Source organism: Pelobates fuscus, chromosome 1 (assembly GCF_036172605.1).
Source record: "Pelobates fuscus isolate aPelFus1 chromosome 1, aPelFus1.pri, whole genome shotgun sequence".
In the NCBI taxonomy this organism is placed as follows: Eukaryota; Metazoa; Chordata; class Amphibia; order Anura; family Pelobatidae; genus Pelobates; species Pelobates fuscus.
Window position 1 is genome coordinate 115,631,329 of NC_086317.1, and position 24,083 is coordinate 115,655,411.

Here is a 24,083-nt window from a genome sequence, read left to right on the forward strand (position 1 = left end):
GGTGGGGGGCATTATGGTTGGGTCTCTACAAAAGGGTATTATGCCGAGTGGGGAGGTGAGAGCCTTTGGGAAGGGATGTGTTAGATTGGCAAGGACGTTTTTGTCATAATAAATGCTGTAGCCTGTTATATCCAAGTTTTTGTGTCTGTCGTTATTGGGGGATTTATGGTTGGTTTGAAGGGGATATCTCATCCAATGCCCACTACGTACATACAAGATTAGCACTGTATTTTCTGTTGTGTTATTTTCTTTTGACTACCACAATGTCAGTTATCATATCTTGGTTTAGCACTCCTATATTACTTCCTCAATCGACTCCATGTCTGGACGATCTGCTTGTCAGTCAGCTACTATTCCGATGTGTACCAGGACATGATTATCTAACTCGTTATTAATATTTTAAAAATGTGCAGATTCGGCAATTGTCATACCCACATTATATTTTATCTGTTACTGTGCTTGCCTACCTATGCTGTTGTGGCAAGGGCACCATCTTTGTTTTGTGTGCACAACCAAAATAAAAATGTAAAAAAAAGAAATATTTGAAATACATTTTTAGAATTTAAACTGCTAATTTTACACACATACCTTCAAGAAAAGAAATACGAGGTTCATTGTCCATTATGAAGTGTTTTTTTGCAGTTTCTACCACTTTAGGCAAATCTAGAATTGTGACGTTAGATTCAGGAAATGCAGAAACAAAGTGCTTTGCAAGAGCGCCTGAACAACCTAAAAAAAATGTAAGATAGATTTAGTAAATCTAAACAACATAACATAGACATAACATATAACACAAACAAATGAGTAAAGTAAAATTTGCAGCATAATCCAAGTAAAAGTGAACAGTATAATCCATAACACTCCCGTAATTTTTAATTTGATTTAGTGTGTAAGGGAAATGTTCTATTTAAACTGCTGTATTAGGTCTATTTTTAACAGAGAATAAAAAATAAGTATGTATGCATAAACTTGCATACAATAGTGTGTGACTATTGCATAAACACACGTGCATATACTAGGTAGCATGTACTAAAACGTGCTAAAAAGACATGTTAACATGTAATGACTACTCATCAAATAGCAAATTGTTGCTAAATTTCATAACTGCACAAATATATTCACAAATTGGAACTATTGTAACTGGCAACACATTAAAGGAGAATTAGACATACCCTTGTGGCAACATATTTTCACACACCTTAATTTTTATGTTTTCACTTGCAGCTGGTTAGTACACGCTCAATGGTTTTTTAAATTGTATATTTTACACCCTCATTGCTATTAAGGAGTCTGCTTGAATTCCTCTTCCAGATTCTATGTTTTGGGGTTTCCACCATGTACTACTCCATATTTGCCAACATTTGAAAAAGAATTCCAGGGTCACTTTGCAGCACAGTTATCAATTACTTACTTGAAAATTTACCACAGCCACTGCCACAAAGCTTCGCCCACACTGCCCAACCCACATAATTAATCTCTGCCTACTTATCATAGTGCAGATTATAGGGTCTACTCAACAAAGAAAGAATTGACATGGGAATTTCAAACTTAAGGCCAAAGTAGCCAAGTTGGATAACTCAGCTGCACTATTTTAAATGAAAGTTTAAAATTCCCATCTTAATTCTCTCTTTACTGAGTAGACCTTTATAACACCAAGTTCCTACCAACAGTACCATGCATCCTTGGTATTCAATAGATACATTTGCAGCACAGCAACTACAGTGTCTCAGAAAAGTGAGTACATCCATCACATTTTTGTAAATATTTTATTATATCTTTTCATGTGACAACACTGAAGAAATGACACTCTGCTACAATGTAAAGTAGTAAGTGTACAGCCTGTATAACAGTATAACTTTGCTGTCCCCTCAAAAATTAGGACCAGTAGTTTATTAAGGCAGTAGTGGGGGTTTGAAGTTGTAGCTTGGTATAGGGACTGTAGTGGATGTTTGCTGCTGTATAGAGGGGTTATAAGACGTATTGAGGGGCTTGGGTGCTGTAGTAGGGGGTGGAAGAGAGGGATGGGGCAGTAGTGGCAGTAAGAGGCAGCATTTTGGAGGTTAGAGGCTGAAGTGGGTGGCAAGACGTTTAATGGGGGGGGGGGTAAGGCCTTTAGTGGGGGAAGGGAAGGACAGTAGAGGGGATCTGGGGCATGTAGTGGGTGCTTGGGATCTGTAATGGAGGGATTAGAAGCTAAAATAGGGTAGGTAAGTGACTGAAGTAAAAGTTACAGCAACAAAAAAAAAATTAAACATTTTTAATTAAACTAGAAAAGCTACAATTTCTTGGGAAATTGTGTGAAGTGTTCTTGCCTCCACCAGTAGTCTACAACTGGAGTGGGTGGAGTAACTGTTATTATTTATTTATATAGCACATTTAATTGCAACGTTGTTGCCCAAAGTGCTTCACAGTTACATTAAAACATACAGTTATACAAACCATTAGCAGGTGCAAAAGGCCCTGTCTATGACATCACTAGCTGCTGCAGCCTTGCCCAGGTCAGAGTATTTTTGCGGTTGCCATCTTCAAACGGTCGTATTTTAAAAACTATAAATCCTACAGTGAAGAGCTTTATATTGTGAGAATCACAAGACCCATACCTACATTTTGATGTATAGTTTGTCTCTGAGATATTAACAATGAAGGCACAGTCGCAGTTTAGAAATTGCCCTTCAAATGTGAGCTTTGCAGAGTGGAGTTTCAATGAATGTCATGGGACTGCGTGAGTTGCAAACAAATGGTCATATTGTGAAAACTATAAGGACTATGGCTTAGCCGTGGACATTTCTAGTGGCAGCAGGGATAGCTGAACGTTTTGATATAAGATTTGTGTAGGTGGGCTTGAAAATGAAGGAGTGGTGGCAGTTTATAAATCATGTCCTGATTTTTCAGCTTTTGCCAGCTCCCACTCTAGCTTTGCCATTCATTCCTATGGGACAAATTTCGCCACAAGAACGACGATATTCCGTGAACCATTCGGCGAAACGTTCCACAAAGTAATAGCAATCCGATCGGGAACAATCTGCACGTTTTGGTAAATTTTCGTCTATGTAGTGTAAAAACTGTGGGAGGAGTTAGGGTGGCAAATTTGGCTATAATAAGAATAAGAATAAGAACTAGAAAAGCTACAATTTCTGAGGAAATTGTGTGAAGTGTTCTTGCCTCCACCAGTAGTCTACAACTGGAGTGGGCAGAGTAACTGTTATTTAGTTATATAGCACATTTAAGTGCAACATTGTTGCCCAAAGTGCTTCACAGTTACATTAAAACATACAGTTATAAAAACATTAGCAGGTGCAAAAGGCCCTGTCTATGACATCACTTGCTGCTGCAGCCTGGCACAGGTCAGAGTATTTTTGCGGTTGCCATCTTCAAATGGTCGTTTTTTAAAAAACTATAAATCCTACAGTGAAGAGCTTTATAATGTGAGAATCACAAGACCCAGACCTACATTTCGATGTATAGTATGTCTCTGAGCTATTAACAATGAAGGCACAGTTGCAGTTTAGAAATTGCCCTTCAAATGTGAGCTTTGCAGAGTGGAGTTTCAATGAATGTCAATGGACTGCGTGAGTTGCAAACAAATGGTCATATTGTGAAAACTATAAGGACTATGACTTAGCTGTAGACATTTTTAGTGGCAGCAGGGATAGCTGAACGTTTTGATATAAGATTTGTGTAGTTTGGCCTGAAAATGAGGGAGTGGTGGCAGTTTAGAAATCATGTCCTGATTTTTCAGCTTTTGCCAGCTCCCACTCTAGCTTTGCCATTCATTCCTATGGGACAAATTTCGCCACAAGAACGACGATATTCCGAGAACCATTCGGAGAAACGTTCCACAAAGTAATAGCAATCCGATCGGGAACAATCTGCACGTTTTGGTATATTTTTGTCTATGTAGTGTAAAAACTGTGGGAGGAGTTAGGGTGGCAAATTTGGCTATAATAAGAATAATAACTAGAAAAGCTACAATTTCTGGGGAAATTGTGAAGTGTTCTTGCCTCCACCAGTAGTCTACAACTGGAGTGGGCGGAGTAACTGTTATTATTTATTTATATAGCACATTTAATTGCAATGTTGTTGCCCAAAGTGCTTCACAGTTACATTAAAACATACAGTTATAAAAAAATGAGCAGGTGTAAAATGCTTTGTCTATGACATCACTTGCTGCTGCAGCCTGGCACAGGTCAGAGTATTTTTGCGGTTGCCATCTTCAAACGGTCATATTTCTAAAACTATAAATCCTACAGTGAAGAGCTTTATATTGTGAGAATCACAAGACCCAGACCTACATTTTGATGTATAGTATGTCTCTGAGATATTAACAATGAAGGCACAGTCGCAGTTTAGAAAATGCCCTTCAAATGTGAGCTTTGCAGAGTAGAGTTTCAATGAATGTCAATGGAAGGCGTGAGTTGCAAACAAATGGTCATATTGTGAAAACTATCAGGACTATGGCTTAGCCGTGGACATTTCTAGTGGCAGCAGGGATAGCTGAACGTTCTGATATAAGAATTGTGTAGGTGGGCCTGAAAATGAGGGAGTGGTGGCAGTTTAGAAATCATGTCCTGATTTTTCAGCTTTTGCCAGCTCCCACTCTAGCTTTGCCATTCATTCCTATGGGAAAAATTTTGCCACAAGAACGACGATATTCCGAGAACCATTCGGCGAAACGTTCCACAAAGTAATAGCAATCCGATCGGGAACAATCTGCACGTTTTGGTATATTTTTGTCTATGTAGTGTAAAAACTGTGGGAGGAGTTAGGGTGGCAAATTTGGCTATAATAAGAATAATAAGAATAATAATAATAATATATATGTGAGATAACATTAAGTGGTCTTGCTATGCAAGAACACTTAACTAGAGTGGGCGGAGTAACTGTTAGTATTTATTTATATAGCACATTTAATTGCAATGTTGTTGCCCAAAGTGCTTCACAGTTACATTAAAACATACAGTTATAAAAAAATTAGCAGGTGTAAAAGGCTTTGTCTATGACATCACTTGCTGCTGCAGCCTTGCACAGGTCAGAGTATTTTGGCGGTTGCCATCTTCAAACGGTCGTATTTTAAAAACTATAATTCCTACAGTGAAGAGCTTTATATTGTGAGAATCACAAGACCCAGACCTACATTTTGATGTATAGTATGTCTCTGAGATATTAACAATGAAGGCACAGTCGCAGTTTAGAAATTGCCCTTCAAATGTGAGCTTTGCAGAGTGGAGTTTCAATAAATGTCAATGGAAGGCGTGCGTTGCAAACAAATGGTCATATTGTGAAAACTATAAGGACTATGGCTTAGCCGTGGACATTTCTAGTGGCAGCAGGGATAGCTGAACGTTTTGATATAAGATTTGTGTAGGTGGGCCTGAAAATGAGGGAGTGGTGGCAGTTTAGAAATCATGTCCTGATTTTTCAGCTTTTGCCAGCTCCCACTCTAGCTTTGCCATTCATTCCTATGGGACAAATTTCGCCACAAGAACGACGATATTCCGTGAACCATTCGGCGAAACGTTCCACAAAGTAATAGCAATCCGATCGGGAACAATCTGCACGTTTTGGTATATTTTTGTCTATGTAGTGTAAAAACTGTGGGAGGAGTTAGGGTGGCAAATTTGGCTATAATAAGAATAATAAGAATAATAATAATAATATATATGTGAGATAACATTAAGTGGTCTTGCTATGCAAGAACACTTAATAATAACTAGAAAAGCTACAATTTCTGGGGAAATTGTGTGAAGTGTTCTTGCCTCCATCAGTAGTCTACAACTGGAGTGGGCGGAGTAACTGTTATTATTTATTTATATAGCACATTTAATTGCAATGTTGTTGCCCAAAGTGCTTCACAGTTACATTAAAACATACAGTTATAAAAAATTAGCAGGTGTAAAAGGCTTTGTCTATGACATCACTTGCTGCTGCAGCCTTGCACAGGTCAGAGTATTTTGGCGGTTGCCATATTCAAACGGTCGTATTTTAAAAACTATAAATCCTACAGTGAAGAGCTTTATATTGTGAGAATCACAAGACCCAGACCTACATTTTGATGTATAGTATGTCTCTGAGATATTAACAATGAAGGCACAGTCGCAGTTTCGAAATTGCCCTTCAAATGTGAGCTTTGCAGAGTGGAGTTTCAATGAATGTCAATGGAAGGCGTGAGTTTCAAACAAATGGTCATATTGTTAAAACTATCAGGACTATGGCTTAGCCGTGGACATTTCTAGTGGCAGCAGGGATAGCTGAACGTTTTGATATAAGATTTGTGTAGGTGGGCCTGAAAATGAGGGAGTGGTGGCAGTTTAGAAATCATGTCCTGATTTTTCAGCTTTTGCCAGCTCCCACTCTAGCTTTGCCATTCATTCCTATGGGACAAATTTCGCCACAAGAACGACGATATTCCGTGAACCATTCGGCGAAACGTTCCACAAAGTAATAGCAATCCGATCGGGAACAATCTGCACGTTTTGGTAAATTTTCGTCTATGTAGTGTAAAAACTGTGGGAGGAGTTAGGGTGGCAAATTTGGCTATAATAAGAATAAGAATAAGAACTAGAAAAGCTACAATTTCTGAGGAAATTGTGTGAAGTGTTCTTGCCTCCACCAGTAGTCTACAACTGGAGTGGGCAGAGTAACTGTTATTTAGTTATATAGCACATTTAAGTGCAACATTGTTGCCCAAAGTGCTTCACAGTTACATTAAAACATACAGTTATAAAAACATTAGCAGGTGCAAAAGGCCCTGTCTATGACATCACTTGCTGCTGCAGCCTGGCACAGGTCAGAGTATTTTTGCGGTTGCCATCTTCAAATGGTCGTTTTTTAAAAAACTATAAATCCTACAGTGAAGAGCTTTATAATGTGAGAATCACAAGACCCAGACCTACATTTCGATGTATAGTATGTCTCTGAGCTATTAACAATGAAGGCACAGTTGCAGTTTAGAAATTGCCCTTCAAATGTGAGCTTTGCAGAGTGGAGTTTCAATGAATGTCAATGGACTGCGTGAGTTGCAAACAAATGGTCATATTGTGAAAACTATAAGGACTATGACTTAGCTGTAGACATTTTTAGTGGCAGCAGGGATAGCTGAACGTTTTGATATAAGATTTGTGTAGTTTGGCCTGAAAATGAGGGAGTGGTGGCAGTTTAGAAATCATGTCCTGATTTTTCAGCTTTTGCCAGCTCCCACTCTAGCTTTGCCATTCATTCCTATGGGACAAATTTCGCCACAAGAACGACGATATTCCGAGAACCATTCGGAGAAACGTTCCACAAAGTAATAGCAATCCGATCGGGAACAATCTGCACGTTTTGGTATATTTTTGTCTATGTAGTGTAAAAACTGTGGGAGGAGTTAGGGTGGCAAATTTGGCTATAATAAGAATAATAATAATAACTAGAAAAGCTACAATTTCTGGGGAAATTGTGTGAAGTGTTCTTGCCTCCATCAGTAGTCTACAACTGGAGTGGGCGGAGTAACTGTTATTATTTATTTATATAGCACATTTAATTGCAATGTTGTTGCCCAAAGTGCTTCACAGTTACATTAAAACATACAGTTATAAAAAATTAGCAGGTGTAAAAGGCTTTGTCTATGACATCACTTGCTGCTGCAGCCTTGCACAGGTCAGAGTATTTTGGCGGTTGCCATATTCAAACGGTCGTATTTTAAAAACTATAAATCCTACAGTGAAGAGCTTTATATTGTGAGAATCACAAGACCCAGACCTACATTTTGATGTATAGTATGTCTCTGAGATATTAACAATGAAGGCACAGTCGCAGTTTCGAAATTGCCCTTCAAATGTGAGCTTTGCAGAGTGGAGTTTCAATGAATGTCAATGGAAGGCGTGAGTTTCAAACAAATGGTCATATTGTTAAAACTATCAGGACTATGGCTTAGCCGTGGACATTTCTAGTGGCAGCAGGGATAGCTGAACGTTTTGATATAAGATTTGTGTAGGTGGGCCTGAAAATGAGGGAGTGGTGGCAGTTTATAAATCATGTCCTGATTTTTCAGCTTTTGCCAGCTCCCACTCTAGCTTTGCCATTCATTCCTATGGGACAAATTTCGCCACAAGAACGACGATATTCCGTGAACCATTCGGCGAAACGTTCCACAAAGTAATAGCAATCCGATCGGGAACAATCTGCACGTTTTGGTAAATTTTCGTCTATGTAGTGTAAAAACTGTGGGAGGAGTTAGGGTGGCAAATTTGGCTATAATAAGAATAAGAATAAGAACTAGAAAAGCTACAATTTCTGAGGAAATTGTGTGAAGTGTTCTTGCCTCCACCAGTAGTCTACAACTGGAGTGGGCAGAGTAACTGTTATTTAGTTATATAGCACATTTAAGTGCAACATTGTTGCCCAAAGTGCTTCACAGTTACATTAAAACATACAGTTATAAAAACATTAGCAGGTGCAAAAGGCCCTGTCTATGACATCACTTGCTGCTGCAGCCTGGCACAGGTCAGAGTATTTTTGCGGTTGCCATCTTCAAATGGTCGTTTTTTAAAAAACTATAAATCCTACAGTGAAGAGCTTTATAATGTGAGAATCACAAGACCCAGACCTACATTTCGATGTATAGTATGTCTCTGAGCTATTAACAATGAAGGCACAGTTGCAGTTTAGAAATTGCCCTTCAAATGTGAGCTTTGCAGAGTGGAGTTTCAATGAATGTCAATGGACTGCGTGAGTTGCAAACAAATGGACATATTGTGAAAACTATAAGGACTATGACTTAGCTGTAGACATTTTTAGTGGCAGCAGGGATAGCTGAACGTTTTGATATAAGATTTGTGTAGTTTGGCCTGAAAATGAGGGAGTGGTGGCAGTTTAGAAATCATGTCCTGATTTTTCAGCTTTTGCCAGCTCCCACTCTAGCTTTGCCATTCATTCCTATGGGACAAATTTCGCCACAAGAACGACGATATTCCGAGAACCATTCGGAGAAACGTTCCACAAAGTAATAGCAATCCGATCGGGAACAATCTGCACGTTTTGGTAAATTTTCGTCTATGTAGTGTAAAAACTGTGGGAGGAGTTAGGGTGGCAAATTTGGCTATAATAAGAATAATAATAATAACTAGAAAAGCTACAATTTCTGGGGAAATTGTGTGAAGTGTTCTTGCCTCCATCAGTAGTCTACAACTGGAGTGGGCGGAGTAACTGTTATTATTTATTTATATAGCACATTTAATTGCAATGTTGTTGCCCAAAGTGCTTCACAGTTACATTAAAACATACAGTTATAAAAAATTAGCAGGTGTAAAAGGCTTTGTCTATGACATCACTTGCTGCTGCAGCCTTGCACAGGTCAGAGTATTTTGGCGGTTGCCATATTCAAACGGTCGTATTTTAAAAACTATAAATCCTACAGTGAAGAGCTTTATATTGTGAGAATCACAAGACCCAGACCTACATTTTGATGTATAGTATGTCTCTGAGATATTAACAATGAAGGCACAGTCGCAGTTTCGAAATTGCCCTTCAAATGTGAGCTTTGCAGAGTGGAGTTTCAATGAATGTCAATGGAAGGCGTGAGTTTCAAACAAATGGTCATATTGTTAAAACTATCAGGACTATGGCTTAGCCGTGGACATTTCTAGTGGCAGCAGGGATAGCTGAACGTTTTGATATAAGATTTGTGTAGGTGGGCCTGAAAATGAGGGAGTGGTGGCAGTTTAGAAATCATGTCCTGATTTTTCAGCTTTTGCCAGCTCCCACTCTAGCTTTGCCATTCATTCCTATGGGACAAATTTCGCCACAAGAACGACGATATTCCGTGAACCATTCGGCGAAACGTTCCACAAAGTAATAGCAATCCGATCGGGAACAATCTGCACGTTTTGGTAAATTTTCGTCTATGTAGTGTAAAAACTGTGGGAGGAGTTAGGGTGGCAAATTTGGCTATAATAAGAATAAGAATAAGAACTAGAAAAGCTACAATTTCTGAGGAAATTGTGTGAAGTGTTCTTGCCTCCACCAGTAGTCTACAACTGGAGTGGGCAGAGTAACTGTTATTTAGTTATATAGCACATTTAAGTGCAACATTGTTGCCCAAAGTGCTTCACAGTTACATTAAAACATACAGTTATAAAAACATTAGCAGGTGCAAAAGGCCCTGTCTATGACATCACTTGCTGCTGCAGCCTGGCACAGGTCAGAGTATTTTTGCGGTTGCCATCTTCAAATGGTCGTTTTTTAAAAAACTATAAATCCTACAGTGAAGAGCTTTATAATGTGAGAATCACAAGACCCAGACCTACATTTTGATGTATAGTATGTCTCTGAGATATTAACAATGAAGGCACAGTTGCAGTTTAGAAATTGCCCTTCAAATGTGAGCTTTGCAGAGTGGAGTTTCAATGAATGTCAATGGACTGCGTGAGTTGCAAACAAATGGTCATATTGTGAAAACTATAAGGACTATGACTTAGCTGTAGACATTTTTAGTGGCAGCAGGGATAGCTGAACGTTTTGATATAAGATTTGTGTAGTTTGGCCTGAAAATGAGGGAGTGGTGGCAGTTTAGAAATCATGTCCTGATTTTTCAGCTTTTGCCAGCTCCCACTCTAGCTTTGCCATTCATTCCTATGGGACAAATTTCGCCACAAGAACGACGATATTCCGAGAACCATTCGGAGAAACGTTCCACAAAGTAATAGCAATCCGATCGGGAACAATCTGCACGTTTTGGTATATTTTTGTCTATGTAGTGTAAAAACTGTGGGAGGAGTTAGGGTGGCAAATTTGGCTATAATAAGAATAATAATAATAACTAGAAAAGCTACAATTTCTGGGGAAATTGTGTGAAGTGTTCTTGCCTCCATCAGTAGTCTACAACTGGAGTGGGCGGAGTAACTGTTATTATTTATTTATATAGCACATTTAATTGCAATGTTGTTGCCCAAAGTGCTTCACAGTTACATTAAAACATACAGTTATAAAAAATTAGCAGGTGTAAAAGGCTTTGTCTATGACATCACTTGCTGCTGCAGCCTTGCACAGGTCAGAGTATTTTGGCGGTTGCCATATTCAAACGGTCGTATTTTAAAAACTATAAATCCTACAGTGAAGAGCTTTATATTGTGAGAATCACAAGACCCAGACCTACATTTTGATGTATAGTATGTCTCTGAGATATTAACAATGAAGGCACAGTCGCAGTTTCGAAATTGCCCTTCAAATGTGAGCTTTGCAGAGTGGAGTTTCAATGAATGTCAATGGAAGGCGTGAGTTTCAAACAAATGGTCATATTGTTAAAACTATCAGGACTATGGCTTAGCCGTGGACATTTCTAGTGGCAGCAGGTATAGCTGAACGTTTTGATATAAGATTTGTGTAGGTGGGCCTGAAAATGAGGGAGTGGTGGCAGTTTAGAAATCATGTCCTGATTTTTCAGCTTTTGCCAGCTCCCACTCTAGCTTTGCCATTCATTCCTATGGGACAAATTTCGCCACAAGAACGACGATATTCCGTGAACCATTCGGCGAAACGTTCCACAAAGTAATAGCAATCCGATCGGGAACAATCTGCACGTTTTGGTAAATTTTCGTCTATGTAGTGTAAAAACTGTGGGAGGAGTTAGGGTGGCAAATTTGGCTATAATAAGAATAAGAATAAGAACTAGAAAAGCTACAATTTCTGAGGAAATTGTGTGAAGTGTTCTTGCCTCCACCAGTAGTCTACAACTGGAGTGGGCAGAGTAACTGTTATTTAGTTATATAGCACATTTAAGTGCAACATTGTTGCCCAAAGTGCTTCACAGTTACATTAAAACATACAGTTATAAAAACATTAGCAGGTGCAAAAGGCCCTGTCTATGACATCACTTGCTGCTGCAGCCTGGCACAGGTCAGAGTATTTTTGCGGTTGCCATCTTCAAATGGTCGTTTTTTAAAAAACTATAAATCCTACAGTGAAGAGCTTTATAATGTGAGAATCACAAGACCCAGACCTACATTTTGATGTATAGTATGTCTCTGAGATATTAACAATGAAGGCACAGTTGCAGTTTAGAAATTGCCCTTCAAATGTGAGCTTTGCAGAGTGGAGTTTCAATGAATGTCAATGGACTGCGTGAGTTGCAAACAAATGGTCATATTGTGAAAACTATAAGGACTATGACTTAGCTGTAGACATTTTTAGTGGCAGCAGGGATAGCTGAACGTTTTGATATAAGATTTGTGTAGTTTGGCCTGAAAATGAGGGAGTGGTGGCAGTTTAGAAATCATGTCCTGATTTTTCAGCTTTTGCCAGCTCCCACTCTAGCTTTGCCATTCATTCCTATGGGACAAATTTCGCCACAAGAACGACGATATTCCGAGAACCATTCGGAGAAACGTTCCACAAAGTAATAGCAATCCGATCGGGAACAATCTGCACGTTTTGGTATATTTTTGTCTATGTAGTGTAAAAACTGTGGGAGGAGTTAGGGTGGCAAATTTGGCTATAATAAGAACAATAATAATAACTAGAAAAGCTACAATTTCTGGGGAAATTGTGTGAAGTGTTCTTGCCTCCATCAGTAGTCTACAACTGGAGTGGGCGGAGTAACTGTTATTATTTATTTATATAGCACATTTAATTGCAATGTTGTTGCCCAAAGTGCTTCACAGTTACATTAAAACATACAGTTATAAAAAATTAGCAGGTGTAAAAGGCTTTGTCTATGACATCACTTGCTGCTGCAGCCTTGCACAGGTCAGAGTATTTTGGCGGTTGCCATATTCAAACGGTCGTATTTTAAAAACTATAAATCCTACAGTGAAGAGCTTTATATTGTGAGAATCACAAGACCCAGACCTACATTTTGATGTATAGTATGTCTCTGAGATATTAACAATGAAGGCACAGTCGCAGTTTCGAAATTGCCCTTCAAATGTGAGCTTTGCAGAGTGGAGTTTCAATGAATGTCAATGGAAGGCGTGAGTTTCAAACAAATGGTCATATTGTTAAAACTATCAGGACTATGGCTTAGCCGTGAACATTTCTAGTGGCAGCAGGGATAGCTGAACGTTTTGATATAAGATTTGTGTAGGTGGGCCTGAAAATGAGGGAGTGGTGGCAGTTTAGAAATCATGTCCTGATTTTTCAGCTTTTGCCAGCTCCCACTCTAGCTTTGCCATTCATTCCTATGGGACAAATTTCGCCACCAGAACGACGATATTCCGTGAACCATTCGGCGAAACGTTCCACAAAGTAATAGCAATCCGATCGGGAACAATCTGCACGTTTTGGTATATTTTTGTCTATGTAGTGTAAAAACTGTGGGAGGAGTTAGGGTGGCAAATTTGGCTATAATAAGAATAATAATAACTAGAAAAGCTACAATTTCTGGGGAAATTGTGAAGTGTTCTTGCCTCCACCAGTAGTCTACAACTGGAGTGGGCGGAGTAACTGTTATAATTTATTTATATAGCACATTTAATTGCAACGTTGTTGCCCAAAGTGCTTCACAGTTACATTAAAACATACAGTTATAGAAACCATTAGCAGGTGCAAAAGGCCCTGTCTATGACATCACTTGCTGCTGCAGCCTTGCACAGGTCAGAGTATTTTTGCGGTTGCCATCTTCAAACGGTCGTATTTTAAAAACTATAAATCCTACAGTGAAGAGCTTTATATTGTGAGAATCACAAGACCCAGACCTACATTTTGATGTATAGTATGTCTCTGAGATATTAACAATGAAGGCACAGTCGCAGTTTAGAAATTGCCCTTCAAATGTGAGCTTTGCAGAGTGGAGTTTCAATGAATGTCAATGGACTGCGTGAGTTGCAAACAAATGGTCATATTGTGAAAACTATAAGGAATACGACTTAGCTGTGGACATTTTTAGTGGCAGCAGGGATAGCTGAACGTTTTGATATAAGATTTGTGTAGGTGGGCCTGAAAATGAGGGAGTGGTGGCAGTTTAGAAATCATGTCCTGATTTTTCAGCTTTTGCCAGCTCCCACTCTAGCTTTGCCATTCATTCCTATGGGACAAATTTTGCCACAAGAACGACGATATTCCTAGAACCATTCGGCGAAATGTTCTACAAAGTAATAGCAATCCGATCGGGAACAATCTGCACGTTTTGGTAAATTTTCGGCTATGTAGTGTAAAAACTGTGGGAGGAGTTAGGGTGGCAAATTTGGCTATAATAAGAATAATAATAACTAGAAAAGCTACAATTTCTGGGGAAATTGTGTGAAGTGTTCTTGCCTCCACCAGTAGTCTACAACTGGAGTGGGCGGAGTAACTGTTATTATTTATTTATATAGCACATTTAATTGCAACGTTGTTGCCCAAAGTGCTTCACAGTTAGATTAAAACATACAGTTATAAAAACATTAGCAGGTGCAAAAGGCCCTGTCTATGACATCACTTGCTGCTGCAGCCTGGCACAGGTCAGAGTATTTTTGCGGTTGCCATCTTCAAACGGTCGTATTTTAAAAACTATAAATCCTACAGTGAAGAGCTTTATATTGTGAGAATCACAAGACCCAGACCTACATTTTGATGTATAGTATGTCTCTGAGATATTAACAATGAAGGCACAGTCGCAGTTTCGAAATTGCCCTTCAAATGTGAGCTTTGCAGAGTGGAGTTTCAATGAATGTCAATGGACTGCGTGAGTTGCAAACAAATGGTCATATTGTGAAAACTATAAGGAATACGACTTAGCTGTGGACATTTTTAGTGGCAGCAGGGATAGCTGAACGTTTTGATATAAGATTTGTGTAGGTGGGCCTGAAAATGAGGGAGTGGTGGCAGTTTAGAAATCATGTCCTGATTTTTCAGCTTTTGCCAGCTCCCACTCTAGCTTTGCCATTCATTCCTATGGGACAAATTTCGCCACCAGAACGACGATATTCCGTGAACCATTCGGCGAAACGTTCCACAAAGTAATAGCAATCCGATCGGGAACAATCTGCACGTTTTGGTATATTTTTGTCTATGTAGTGTAAAAACTGTGGGAGGAGTTAGGGTGGCAAATTTGGCTATAATAAGAATAATAATAACTAGAAAAGCTACAATTTCTGGGGAAATTGTGAAGTGTTCTTGCCTCCACCAGTAGTCTACAACTGGAGTGGGCGGAGTAACTGTTATAATTTATTTATATAGCACATTTAATTGCAACGTTGTTGCCCAAAGTGCTTCACAGTTACATTAAAACATACAGTTATAGAAACCATTAGCAGGTGCAAAAGGCCCTGTCTATGACATCACTTGCTGCTGCAGCCTTGCACAGGTCAGAGTATTTTTGCGGTTGCCATCTTCAAACGGTCGTATTTTAAAAACTATAAATCCTACAGTGAAGAGCTTTATATTGTGAGAATCACAAGACCCAGACCTACATTTTGATGTATAGTATGTCTCTGAGATATTAACAATGAAGGCACAGTCGCAGTTTAGAAATTGCCCTTCAAATGTGAGCTTTGCAGAGTGGAGTTTCAATGAATGTCAATGGACTGCGTGAGTTGCAAACAAATGGTCATATTGTGAAAACTATAAGGAATACGACTTAGCTGTGGACATTTTTAGTGGCAGCAGGGATAGCTGAACGTTTTGATATAAGATTTGTGTAGGTGGGCCTGAAAATGAGGGAGTGGTGGCAGTTTAGAAATCATGTCCTGATTTTTCAGCTTTTGCCAGCTCCCACTCTAGCTTTGCCATTCATTCCTATGGGACAAATTTTGCCACAAGAACGACGATATTCCTAGAACCATTCGGCGAAATGTTCTACAAAGTAATAGCAATCCGATCGGGAACAATCTGCACGTTTTGGTAAATTTTCGGCTATGTAGTGTAAAAACTGTGGGAGGAGTTAGGGTGGCAAATTTGGCTATAATAAGAATAATAATAACTAGAAAAGCTACAATTTCTGGGGAAATTGTGTGAAGTGTTCTTGCCTCCACCAGTAGTCTACAACTGGAGTGGGCGGAGTAACTGTTATTATTTATTTATATAGCACATTTAATTGCAACGTTGTTGCCCAAAGTGCTTCACAGTTAGATTAAAACATACAGTTATAAAAACATTAGCAGGTGCAAAAGGCCCTGTCTATGACATCACTTGCTGCTGCAGCCTGGCACAGGTCAGAGTATTTTTGCGGTTGCCATCTTCAAACGGTCGTATTTTAAAAACTATAAATCCTACAGTGAAGAGCTTTATATTGTGAGAATCACAAGACCCAGACCTACATTTTGATGTATAGTATGTCTCTGAGATATTAACAATGAAGGCACAGTCGCAGTTTAGAAATTGCCCTTCAAATGTGAGCTTTGCAGAGTGGAGTTTCAATGAATGTCAATGGACTGCGTGAGTTGCAAACAAATGGTCATATTGTGAAAACTATAAGGAATACGACTTAGCTGTGGACATTTTTAGTGGCAGCAGGGATAGCTGAACGTTTTGATATAAGATTTGTGTAGGTGGGCCTGAAAATGAGGGAGTGGTGGCAGTTTAGAAATCATGTCCTGATTTTTCAGCTTTTGCCAGCTCCCACTCTAGCTTTGCCATTCATTCCTATGGGACAAATTTTGCCACAAGAACGACGATATTCCGTGAACCATTCGGCGAAATGTTCTACAAAGTAATAGCAATCCGATCGGGAACAATCTGCACGTTTTGGTAAATTTTCGGCTATGTAGTGTAAAAACTGTGGGAGGAGTTAGGGTGGCAAATTTGGCTATAATAAGAATAATAATAACTAGAAAAGCTACAATTTCTGGGGAAATTGTGTGAAGTGTTCTTGCCTCCACCAGTAGTCTACAACTGGAGTGGGCGGAGTAACTGTTATTATTTATTTATATAGCACATTTAATTGCAACGTTGTTGCCCAAAGTGCTTCACAGTTAGATTAAAACATACAGTTATAAAAACATTAGCAGGTGCAAAAGGCCCTGTCTATGACATCACTTGCTGCTGCAGCCTGGCACAGGTCAGAGTATTTTTGCGGTTGCCATCTTCAAACGGTCGTATTTTAAAAACTATAATTCCTACAGTGAAGAGCTTTATATTGTGAGAATCACAAGACCCAGACCTACATTTTGATGTATAGTATGTCTCTGCAATATTAAAAATGAAAGCACAGTCGCAGTTTAGAAATTGCCCTTCAAATGTGAGCTTTGCAGAGTGGAGTTTCAATGAATGTCAATGGGTGGCGCGAGTTGCAAACAAATGGTCATATTGTAAAAACTATCAGGACTATGGCTTAGCCGTGGATATTTTTAGTGGCAGCAGGGATAGCTGAACGTTTTGATATAAGATTTGTGTAGGTGGGCCTGAAAATGAGGGAGTGGTGGCAGTTTAGAAATCATGTCCTGATTTTTCAGCTTTTGCCAGCTCCCACTCTAGCTTTGCCATTCATTCCTATGGGACAAATTTCGCCACAAGAACGACGATATTCTGAGAACCATACGGCGAAACGTTCCACAAAGTAATAGCAATCCGATCGGGAACAATCTGCACGTTTTGGTATATTTTTGTCTATGTAGTGTAAAAACTGTGGGAGGAGTTAGGGTGGCAAATTTGGCTATAATAAGAATAATAATAATAACTAGAAAAGCTACAATTTCTGGGGAAATTGTGAAGTGTTCTTGCCTCCACCAGTAGTCTACAACTGGAGTGGGCGGAGTAACTGTTATCATTTATATAGCACATTTAATTGCAATGTTGTTGCCCAAAGTGCTTCACAGTTACATTAAAACATACAGTTATAAAAAATTAGCAGGTGTAAAAGGCTTTGTCTATGACATCACTTGCTGCTGCAGCCTTGCACAGGTCAGAGTATTTTGGCGGTTGCCATCTTCAAACGGTCGTATTTTAAAAACTATAATTCCTACAGTGAAGAGCTTTATATTGTGAGAATCACAAGACCCAGACCTACATTTTGATGTATAGTATGTCTCTGAGATATTAACAATGAAGGTACAGTCGCAGTTTAGAAATTGCCCTTCAAATGTGAGCTTTGCAGAGTGGAGTTTCAATGAATGTCAATGGAAGGCGTGAGTTGCAAACAAATGGTCATATTGTGAAAACTATCAGGACTATGGCTTAGCCGTGGACATTTCTAGTGGCAGCAGGGATAGCTGAACGTTTTGATATAAGATTTGTGTAGGTGGGCCTGAAAATGAGGGAGTGGTGGCAGTTTAGAAATCATGTCCTGATTTTTCAGCTTTTGCCAGCTCCCACTCTAGCTTTGCCATTCATTCCTATGGGACAAATTTCGCCACAAGAACGACGATATTCCGTGAACCATTCAGCGAAACGTTCCACAAAGTAATAGCAATCCGATCGGGAACAATCTGCACAATTTGGTATATTTTTGTCTATGTAGTGTAAAAACTGTGGGAGGAGTTAGGGTGGCAAATTTGGCTATAATAAGAATAATAAGAATAATAATAATAATATATATGTGAGATAACATTAAGTGGTCTTGCTATGCAAGAACACTTAATAATATATATGTGAGATAACATTAAGTGGTCTTGCTATGCAAGAACACTTAATAATAATATATATGTGAGATAACATTAAGTGGTCTTGCTATGCAAGAACACTTAATAATATATATGTGAGATAACATTAAGTGGTCTTGCTATGCAAGAACACTTAATAATATATATGTGAGATAACATTAAGTGGTCTTGCTATGCAAGAACACTTAACAAAAAGATTAAATGTTTTCACCTCTACCTGAGGCTTATCGTGGACCAGGAAATGGGAATGCTGATCCCTGGTGCACAGGTGGGAAATGCAGCTTTTCTACACCCACAGCAGGTGCAGACAGCTCCTCTCAGCCAGCACTGGAAATGTTTCAGATCGTTGCCGCTGTAACCTGCAGTAACACTCTAATACATGGTTTTCCAAAGTGTGGGTTGCCGGGTGTTTCCCAGTGGGTCGCGCTGACCCATGCCTTCAGGGCCATCAGGAACCTAGGACTAGGAAACAGTCAGGCAGACTGATTAGTCTGGCCCTCGGTCCATGACCTTGGACCCGACACCAGGAGGGGGCTCAGCTGCATTCATGGCGGTCTGCAACTCCTCCGCCAGGTGCAGAGCTGCAAACCGTGTGACAGAGGTCTTGCAAGCATCCCGAGCATTACCATGGCAACACTCTGGGAGCTCCTGAGACCTCTATCACATGGTCTGCAGCTCTGCACCCAGAGGAGCTGCAGACCGCAGGTTCTGGGTAGACAGATTGGAGTGTCTCTCCCACCAGACCACCAGGGAGAGACACTGGAACACCAGGGGATTTAATAAAGGTAGGACACAGCCCCCACACTGTAACCCTTTCTCTCCCTGCCCCCCACACTGTAACCCTTTTCTCTCCCTGCCCCCCACACTGTAACCCTTTCTCTCCCTGCCCCCCCACTGTAACCCTTTCTCTCCCTGCCCCCCACTGTAACCCTTTCTCTCCTTGTTCTCCCACTATAACCCTTTTTCTCCCTGTCCCTCTCACTGTAACTTTGTCCTCTCCCTGCCCCCACTGTAAAAATGTATATCCCTGCCCCCCACACTGTAACCCTTTCTCTCCTTGCCACACTGTTGTCATTAGCTTGGCTAATATAGCTTGGTTGGCTCATCTAAGTGTTGCTTCTAAGTGTGTGGTTAGAGATATTCTGGAGAGTTTTACAGAAGCTTCAACTGTCTAAGAGTTTTCTTTTTTACTGTTACAGGTAAGATTCATCTGTGGGAAAAGGTTACTGATTGCACAAGGTTTGATTTCCTGTTAGTAATTATAAGGCATTTGATTTGATTAGTTAGCTACTTGCTATTGATTGTTGTTTAATTAGCTATTGTGTGCAAATAAGCAGAGGCCTACCCAGGTGTTAAACATTCCTAGTGGGTGGTTATTTTAGGCGTTATATAAGGGTTGCTTCTAAGTGTGTGGTTGGAGATATTCTGGAGAGTGTTGCTTCTAAGTGTGTGGTTGGAGATATTCTGGAGATAACCTGGAGATAATCTGAGGTATTCAGGAGGATAAATAAAAAGTTAAGATTTGTTTGATTTAAATTATTCACCTCATTGGAATGGCAGACTTAGTTTAATGTAATAGTTGCTATGCATTTGTTTCACGTTCCACTTTTTGGAGGTTTGGTTGTTGTGTAATCTGTAGACAGTTCTCTATCTTGCGGCAGGAGATTGTATTTTTGAAGTCTGAGATTTGTAAATTATGTGGTAAACAAACTCAGACTGGAACTGCTGCAAAGCCACTGCCACAGAGACATACTAGGAATGGCAGATGGATCACTGTAGGATCTGGTAGACTTAGAGTTGTGGATAAAAGGCATATTGCACAGTCTGTTGCTCTACACAATTCATTTTCTGCACTTTCAGAGTGTAATGGTGTTACGGAGACATGCACTGAGGGTAGTGGTGTTGTGGAGAGAGGCACTGTGGATAGTGGTGTTGTGGAGAGAGGCACTGAGGCTAGTGGTGTTGTTGAGAGAGGCTTGGAGACTATGGTGAGGCCTAATAGAAAGCAGTTGTTGTTGGGGGATTCCATCATAAGAGGTGTGGAGATGGACAATGGTGGTCTTGTGAGGTGTCTTCCCAGAGCTATTGCTCACAGAGACAGGAGACGTATCTGTAATATTGTTAAGCGAGCAAAGCAGGAAGGCAAATTGGATGTACTTGTCCATCTAGGGACAAATTACTTGGCTTGCAATGAGGTTTCAGAGGTTAAGGAAGTTTTTAGTGTTTTTGCCAATGATATACGGCAGGTTGCTTCCACACTGTCATTCTCTGAAGTTCTGCCTGTGCATAACACTCAGAACGACAGGCGGAGGCGTATTAGGGACTTTAACTTGTGGCTTGGTGAATGGTGTCAGGAGCAAGGATTTGGCTTTATTTCTCAGGGTAGCTCTGTTTGGAATGGAAATAAACTGTACAAAAAAGATGGTTTGCATCTTTCTCAAAAGGGAACAAATGTTCTCAACGAGCAGTTCAGAGGTTTTGCTAAGATGTATTTAAACTAGGGGGGGGGGGAAGGGTGATAAAAAATCAATCCAATTGTCCCCAAAAACAAGGACAGAAGGTGCCTGTAACAAGTATGTTAAAAAATGATAAGCTTAGTCATGTCTACAAATGCTCGCAGTTTAGGGAATAAGATCCATGAACATGTGGCAATAATGGCAACTGATAGTGTAGGTTTAGTCGTTGTTACTGAGACATGGTATAATTAGAAAAATGACTGGGACATAGCAATACCAGGGTACTCTTTATATAGAAAAGGTAAAGGCAGGGAAGGCAGGAAAGGGGAGGGGTGGTCCTGTATGTGAAGGATAGCATAAAATCTAGCCTAAAAAAGTTAGTGAGGCAAACATAGAGTCCGTTTGGGTTACGTTAGAATTTGGTAATCACACAGTAACTCGTGTAGGTGTGATTTATAGGCCCCCAGGACAAATTGAAGAGTTAGATAATCTACTAATTGAGGAAATAGCTAAAATGACAATGAAGGGGGAAGTTATCATCATGGGTGACTTTAATCTTCCTGATGTGAATTGGAAATCAAAAATAGCTGCTTGTGCCAGGAGCACACATATTCTAAACTCCCTACTGGGATTGTCTCTAAAACAAGTCGTTGAGGAGCCAACTCGTAAAGAAGCCATACAAGATTTAGTGTTAACAAATGGAGATTTGGTATCCGATATTACTGTAGGTAAAAGTTTAGGATCCAGTGATCATCCGTCAGTGTGGTTTACTATAAGAACAATGACTGAGTCACACCACACAAAAACAAAAGTTTTATACTTTAGAAAAACTGACTTTTCTAAAATTAGAATATGTGTAAAGGAGTCATTATCAGACTGGAGCAATTTAAATGGAGTTCAAGAGAAATGGGATTATTTAAAAGTTGCACTACTGAAGGCAACAGAAAATTGCATTAGGCTTGTCAGGAAAAGCAAAAAATTCAAGAAACCACTGTGGTACTCCACAGATGTGGCCAAAATAGTAAAAAAAAAAAAAAAGTTAGCATTTACTAACTATAAGATTAGGCAGAAAGAGGCTAAGCAAGTTATAAGAGCTTCCAAATCACAAACATAAGAGAAAATAGTACAGTCAGTAAAAAAAAGGAGGACAAACCTTTTTTTAGATACATAAATGAGAAAAGAAAAGTAAAACAAGGTTTAGTTAGATTAAAAACAAAAGAAGGAAGGTATGTAGAAGAGGATACAGGTCTAGCTGACTGCCTCAATGAATATTTTTGTTCGGTATTTACAGATGAAAATGAAGGAAAGGGACCTCAGTTAAGAAAAAGGATAAATGAGTCACTTATTACACGTGAGTTTACAGAGGAAGAGGTTCTATTTCAACTGTCAAAAGTAAAGACAAATAAGTCAATGGGACCTGATGGAATACACCCAATGCTATTAAAAAAGCTTAGTGGTGTACTAGCAAAACCATTAACAGATTTATTTAACCAATCATTGATAACAGGAGTAGTCCCAGAAGATTGGAAGTTGGCGAATGTTGTGCCCATTCACAAGAAAGGTAATAGGGAGGAGTCGGGCAACTATAGGCCAGTAAGCCTTACTTTAGTAGTGGGGAAAGTGATGGAAATCATGTTAAAGGAAAAGATTGTTGAACATCTAAAAACAAATGGATTTCAAGATCAGAGACAACATGGGTTTACTTCAGGGAGATCATGCCAAACTAATCTTATTGATTTTTTTGATTGGGTAACTAAAATTATAGATCAGGGTGGTGCAGTAGACATTGCTTACCTAGTAATTTCAGTAAGGCTTTTGACACTGTTGCACATAGAAGGCTTATCAATAAACTGCAATCTTTAAGTTTGGATTCCAATATTGTTGAATGGGTAAGGCAGTGGCTGAGTGACAGGCAACAGAGGGTTGTAGTCAATGGAGTATATTCGAAGCTTGAACTTGTCACTCAGGGATCTGTACTTGGGCCCATTCTCTTTAATATTTTTATTGGTGATATTGCAGAAGGTCTTGATGTTAAGGTATGTCTTTTTGCTGATGATACTAAGATATGTAACAGGGTTGATGTACCAGGAGGGATAAGCCAAATGGCTAATGATTTAGGTAAACTAGAATAATGGTCAGAGTTGTGGCAACTGACATTTAATGTGGTTAAGTGCAAGATAATGCATCTTGGACGTAAAAACCCAAGGGCAGAGTATAGAATATTTGATAGAGTCCTAACCTCAACATCTGAGGAAAGGAATTTAGGGGTGATTATTTCTGATAACTTAAAGGTAGGCAGGAATAGAGCAGCAGGAAATGCTAGCAGAATGCTTGGTTGTATAGGGAGAGGTATTAGCAGTAGAAAGAGGGAAGTGCTCATGCCATTATACAGAATACTGGTGAGACCTCACTTGGAGTATTGTACACAGTACTGGAGACCGTATCTTCAGAAGGATATTGATACCTTAGAGAGAGTTCAGAGAAGGGCTACTAAACTGGTTCATGGATTGCAGGATAACACTTACCAGGAAAGGTTAAAGGATCTTAACATGTATAGCTTGGAGGAAAGATGAGACAGGGGGATATGATAGAAGCATTTAAATACATAAAGGGAATCAACACAGTAAAGGAGGAGACTATATTTAAAAGAAGAAAAACTACCACAACAAGAGGACATAGTCCTAAATTAGAGGGACAAAGGTTTAAAAAGAAGAAAGTATTACTTTACTGAGAGGGTAGAGGATGCATGGAATAGCCTTCCAGCCGAAGTGGTGGAGGTTAACACAGTAAAGGAGTTTAAGCATGCGTGAGATAGGCATAAGGCTATCGTAACTATAAGATAAGGCCAGGGACTAATGAAAGTATTTAGAAAATTGGGCAGACTAGATGGGCCGAATGGTTCTTAGCTGACAGCACATTCTATGTTTCTCACCCTGCCCCCCCCACACTGTAACCCTTTCTCACCCTGCCCCCCCACACTGTAACCCTTTCTCACCCTGCCCCCCCACACTGTACACTGTAACCCTTTCTCACCCTGCCCCCACACTGTACCTCTTTTTCATCCTGCACCACTCCCACTGTAACCCTTTCTCACCCTGTCCCCTCCACTTTAACCCTTTCTAACCCTGCCCCCCCCCCC

At 39.7% G+C, this 24,083-nt stretch overlaps 1 protein-coding gene across 1 annotated transcript in view; it reads right to left on the reverse strand.

Annotated features, from left to right (window-relative positions):
- ASMT (acetylserotonin O-methyltransferase) overlaps positions 1 to 24,083 on the reverse strand; it is a 78,433-nt gene that overhangs the window by 20,162 nt on the left and 34,188 nt on the right. The window contains exon 6 of the mRNA XM_063450179.1: positions 589 to 729. Within this exon, the coding sequence (XP_063306249.1) occupies positions 589 to 729 (141 nt within the window). The remainder of the gene's footprint in view (positions 1 to 588; positions 730 to 24,083) is intronic.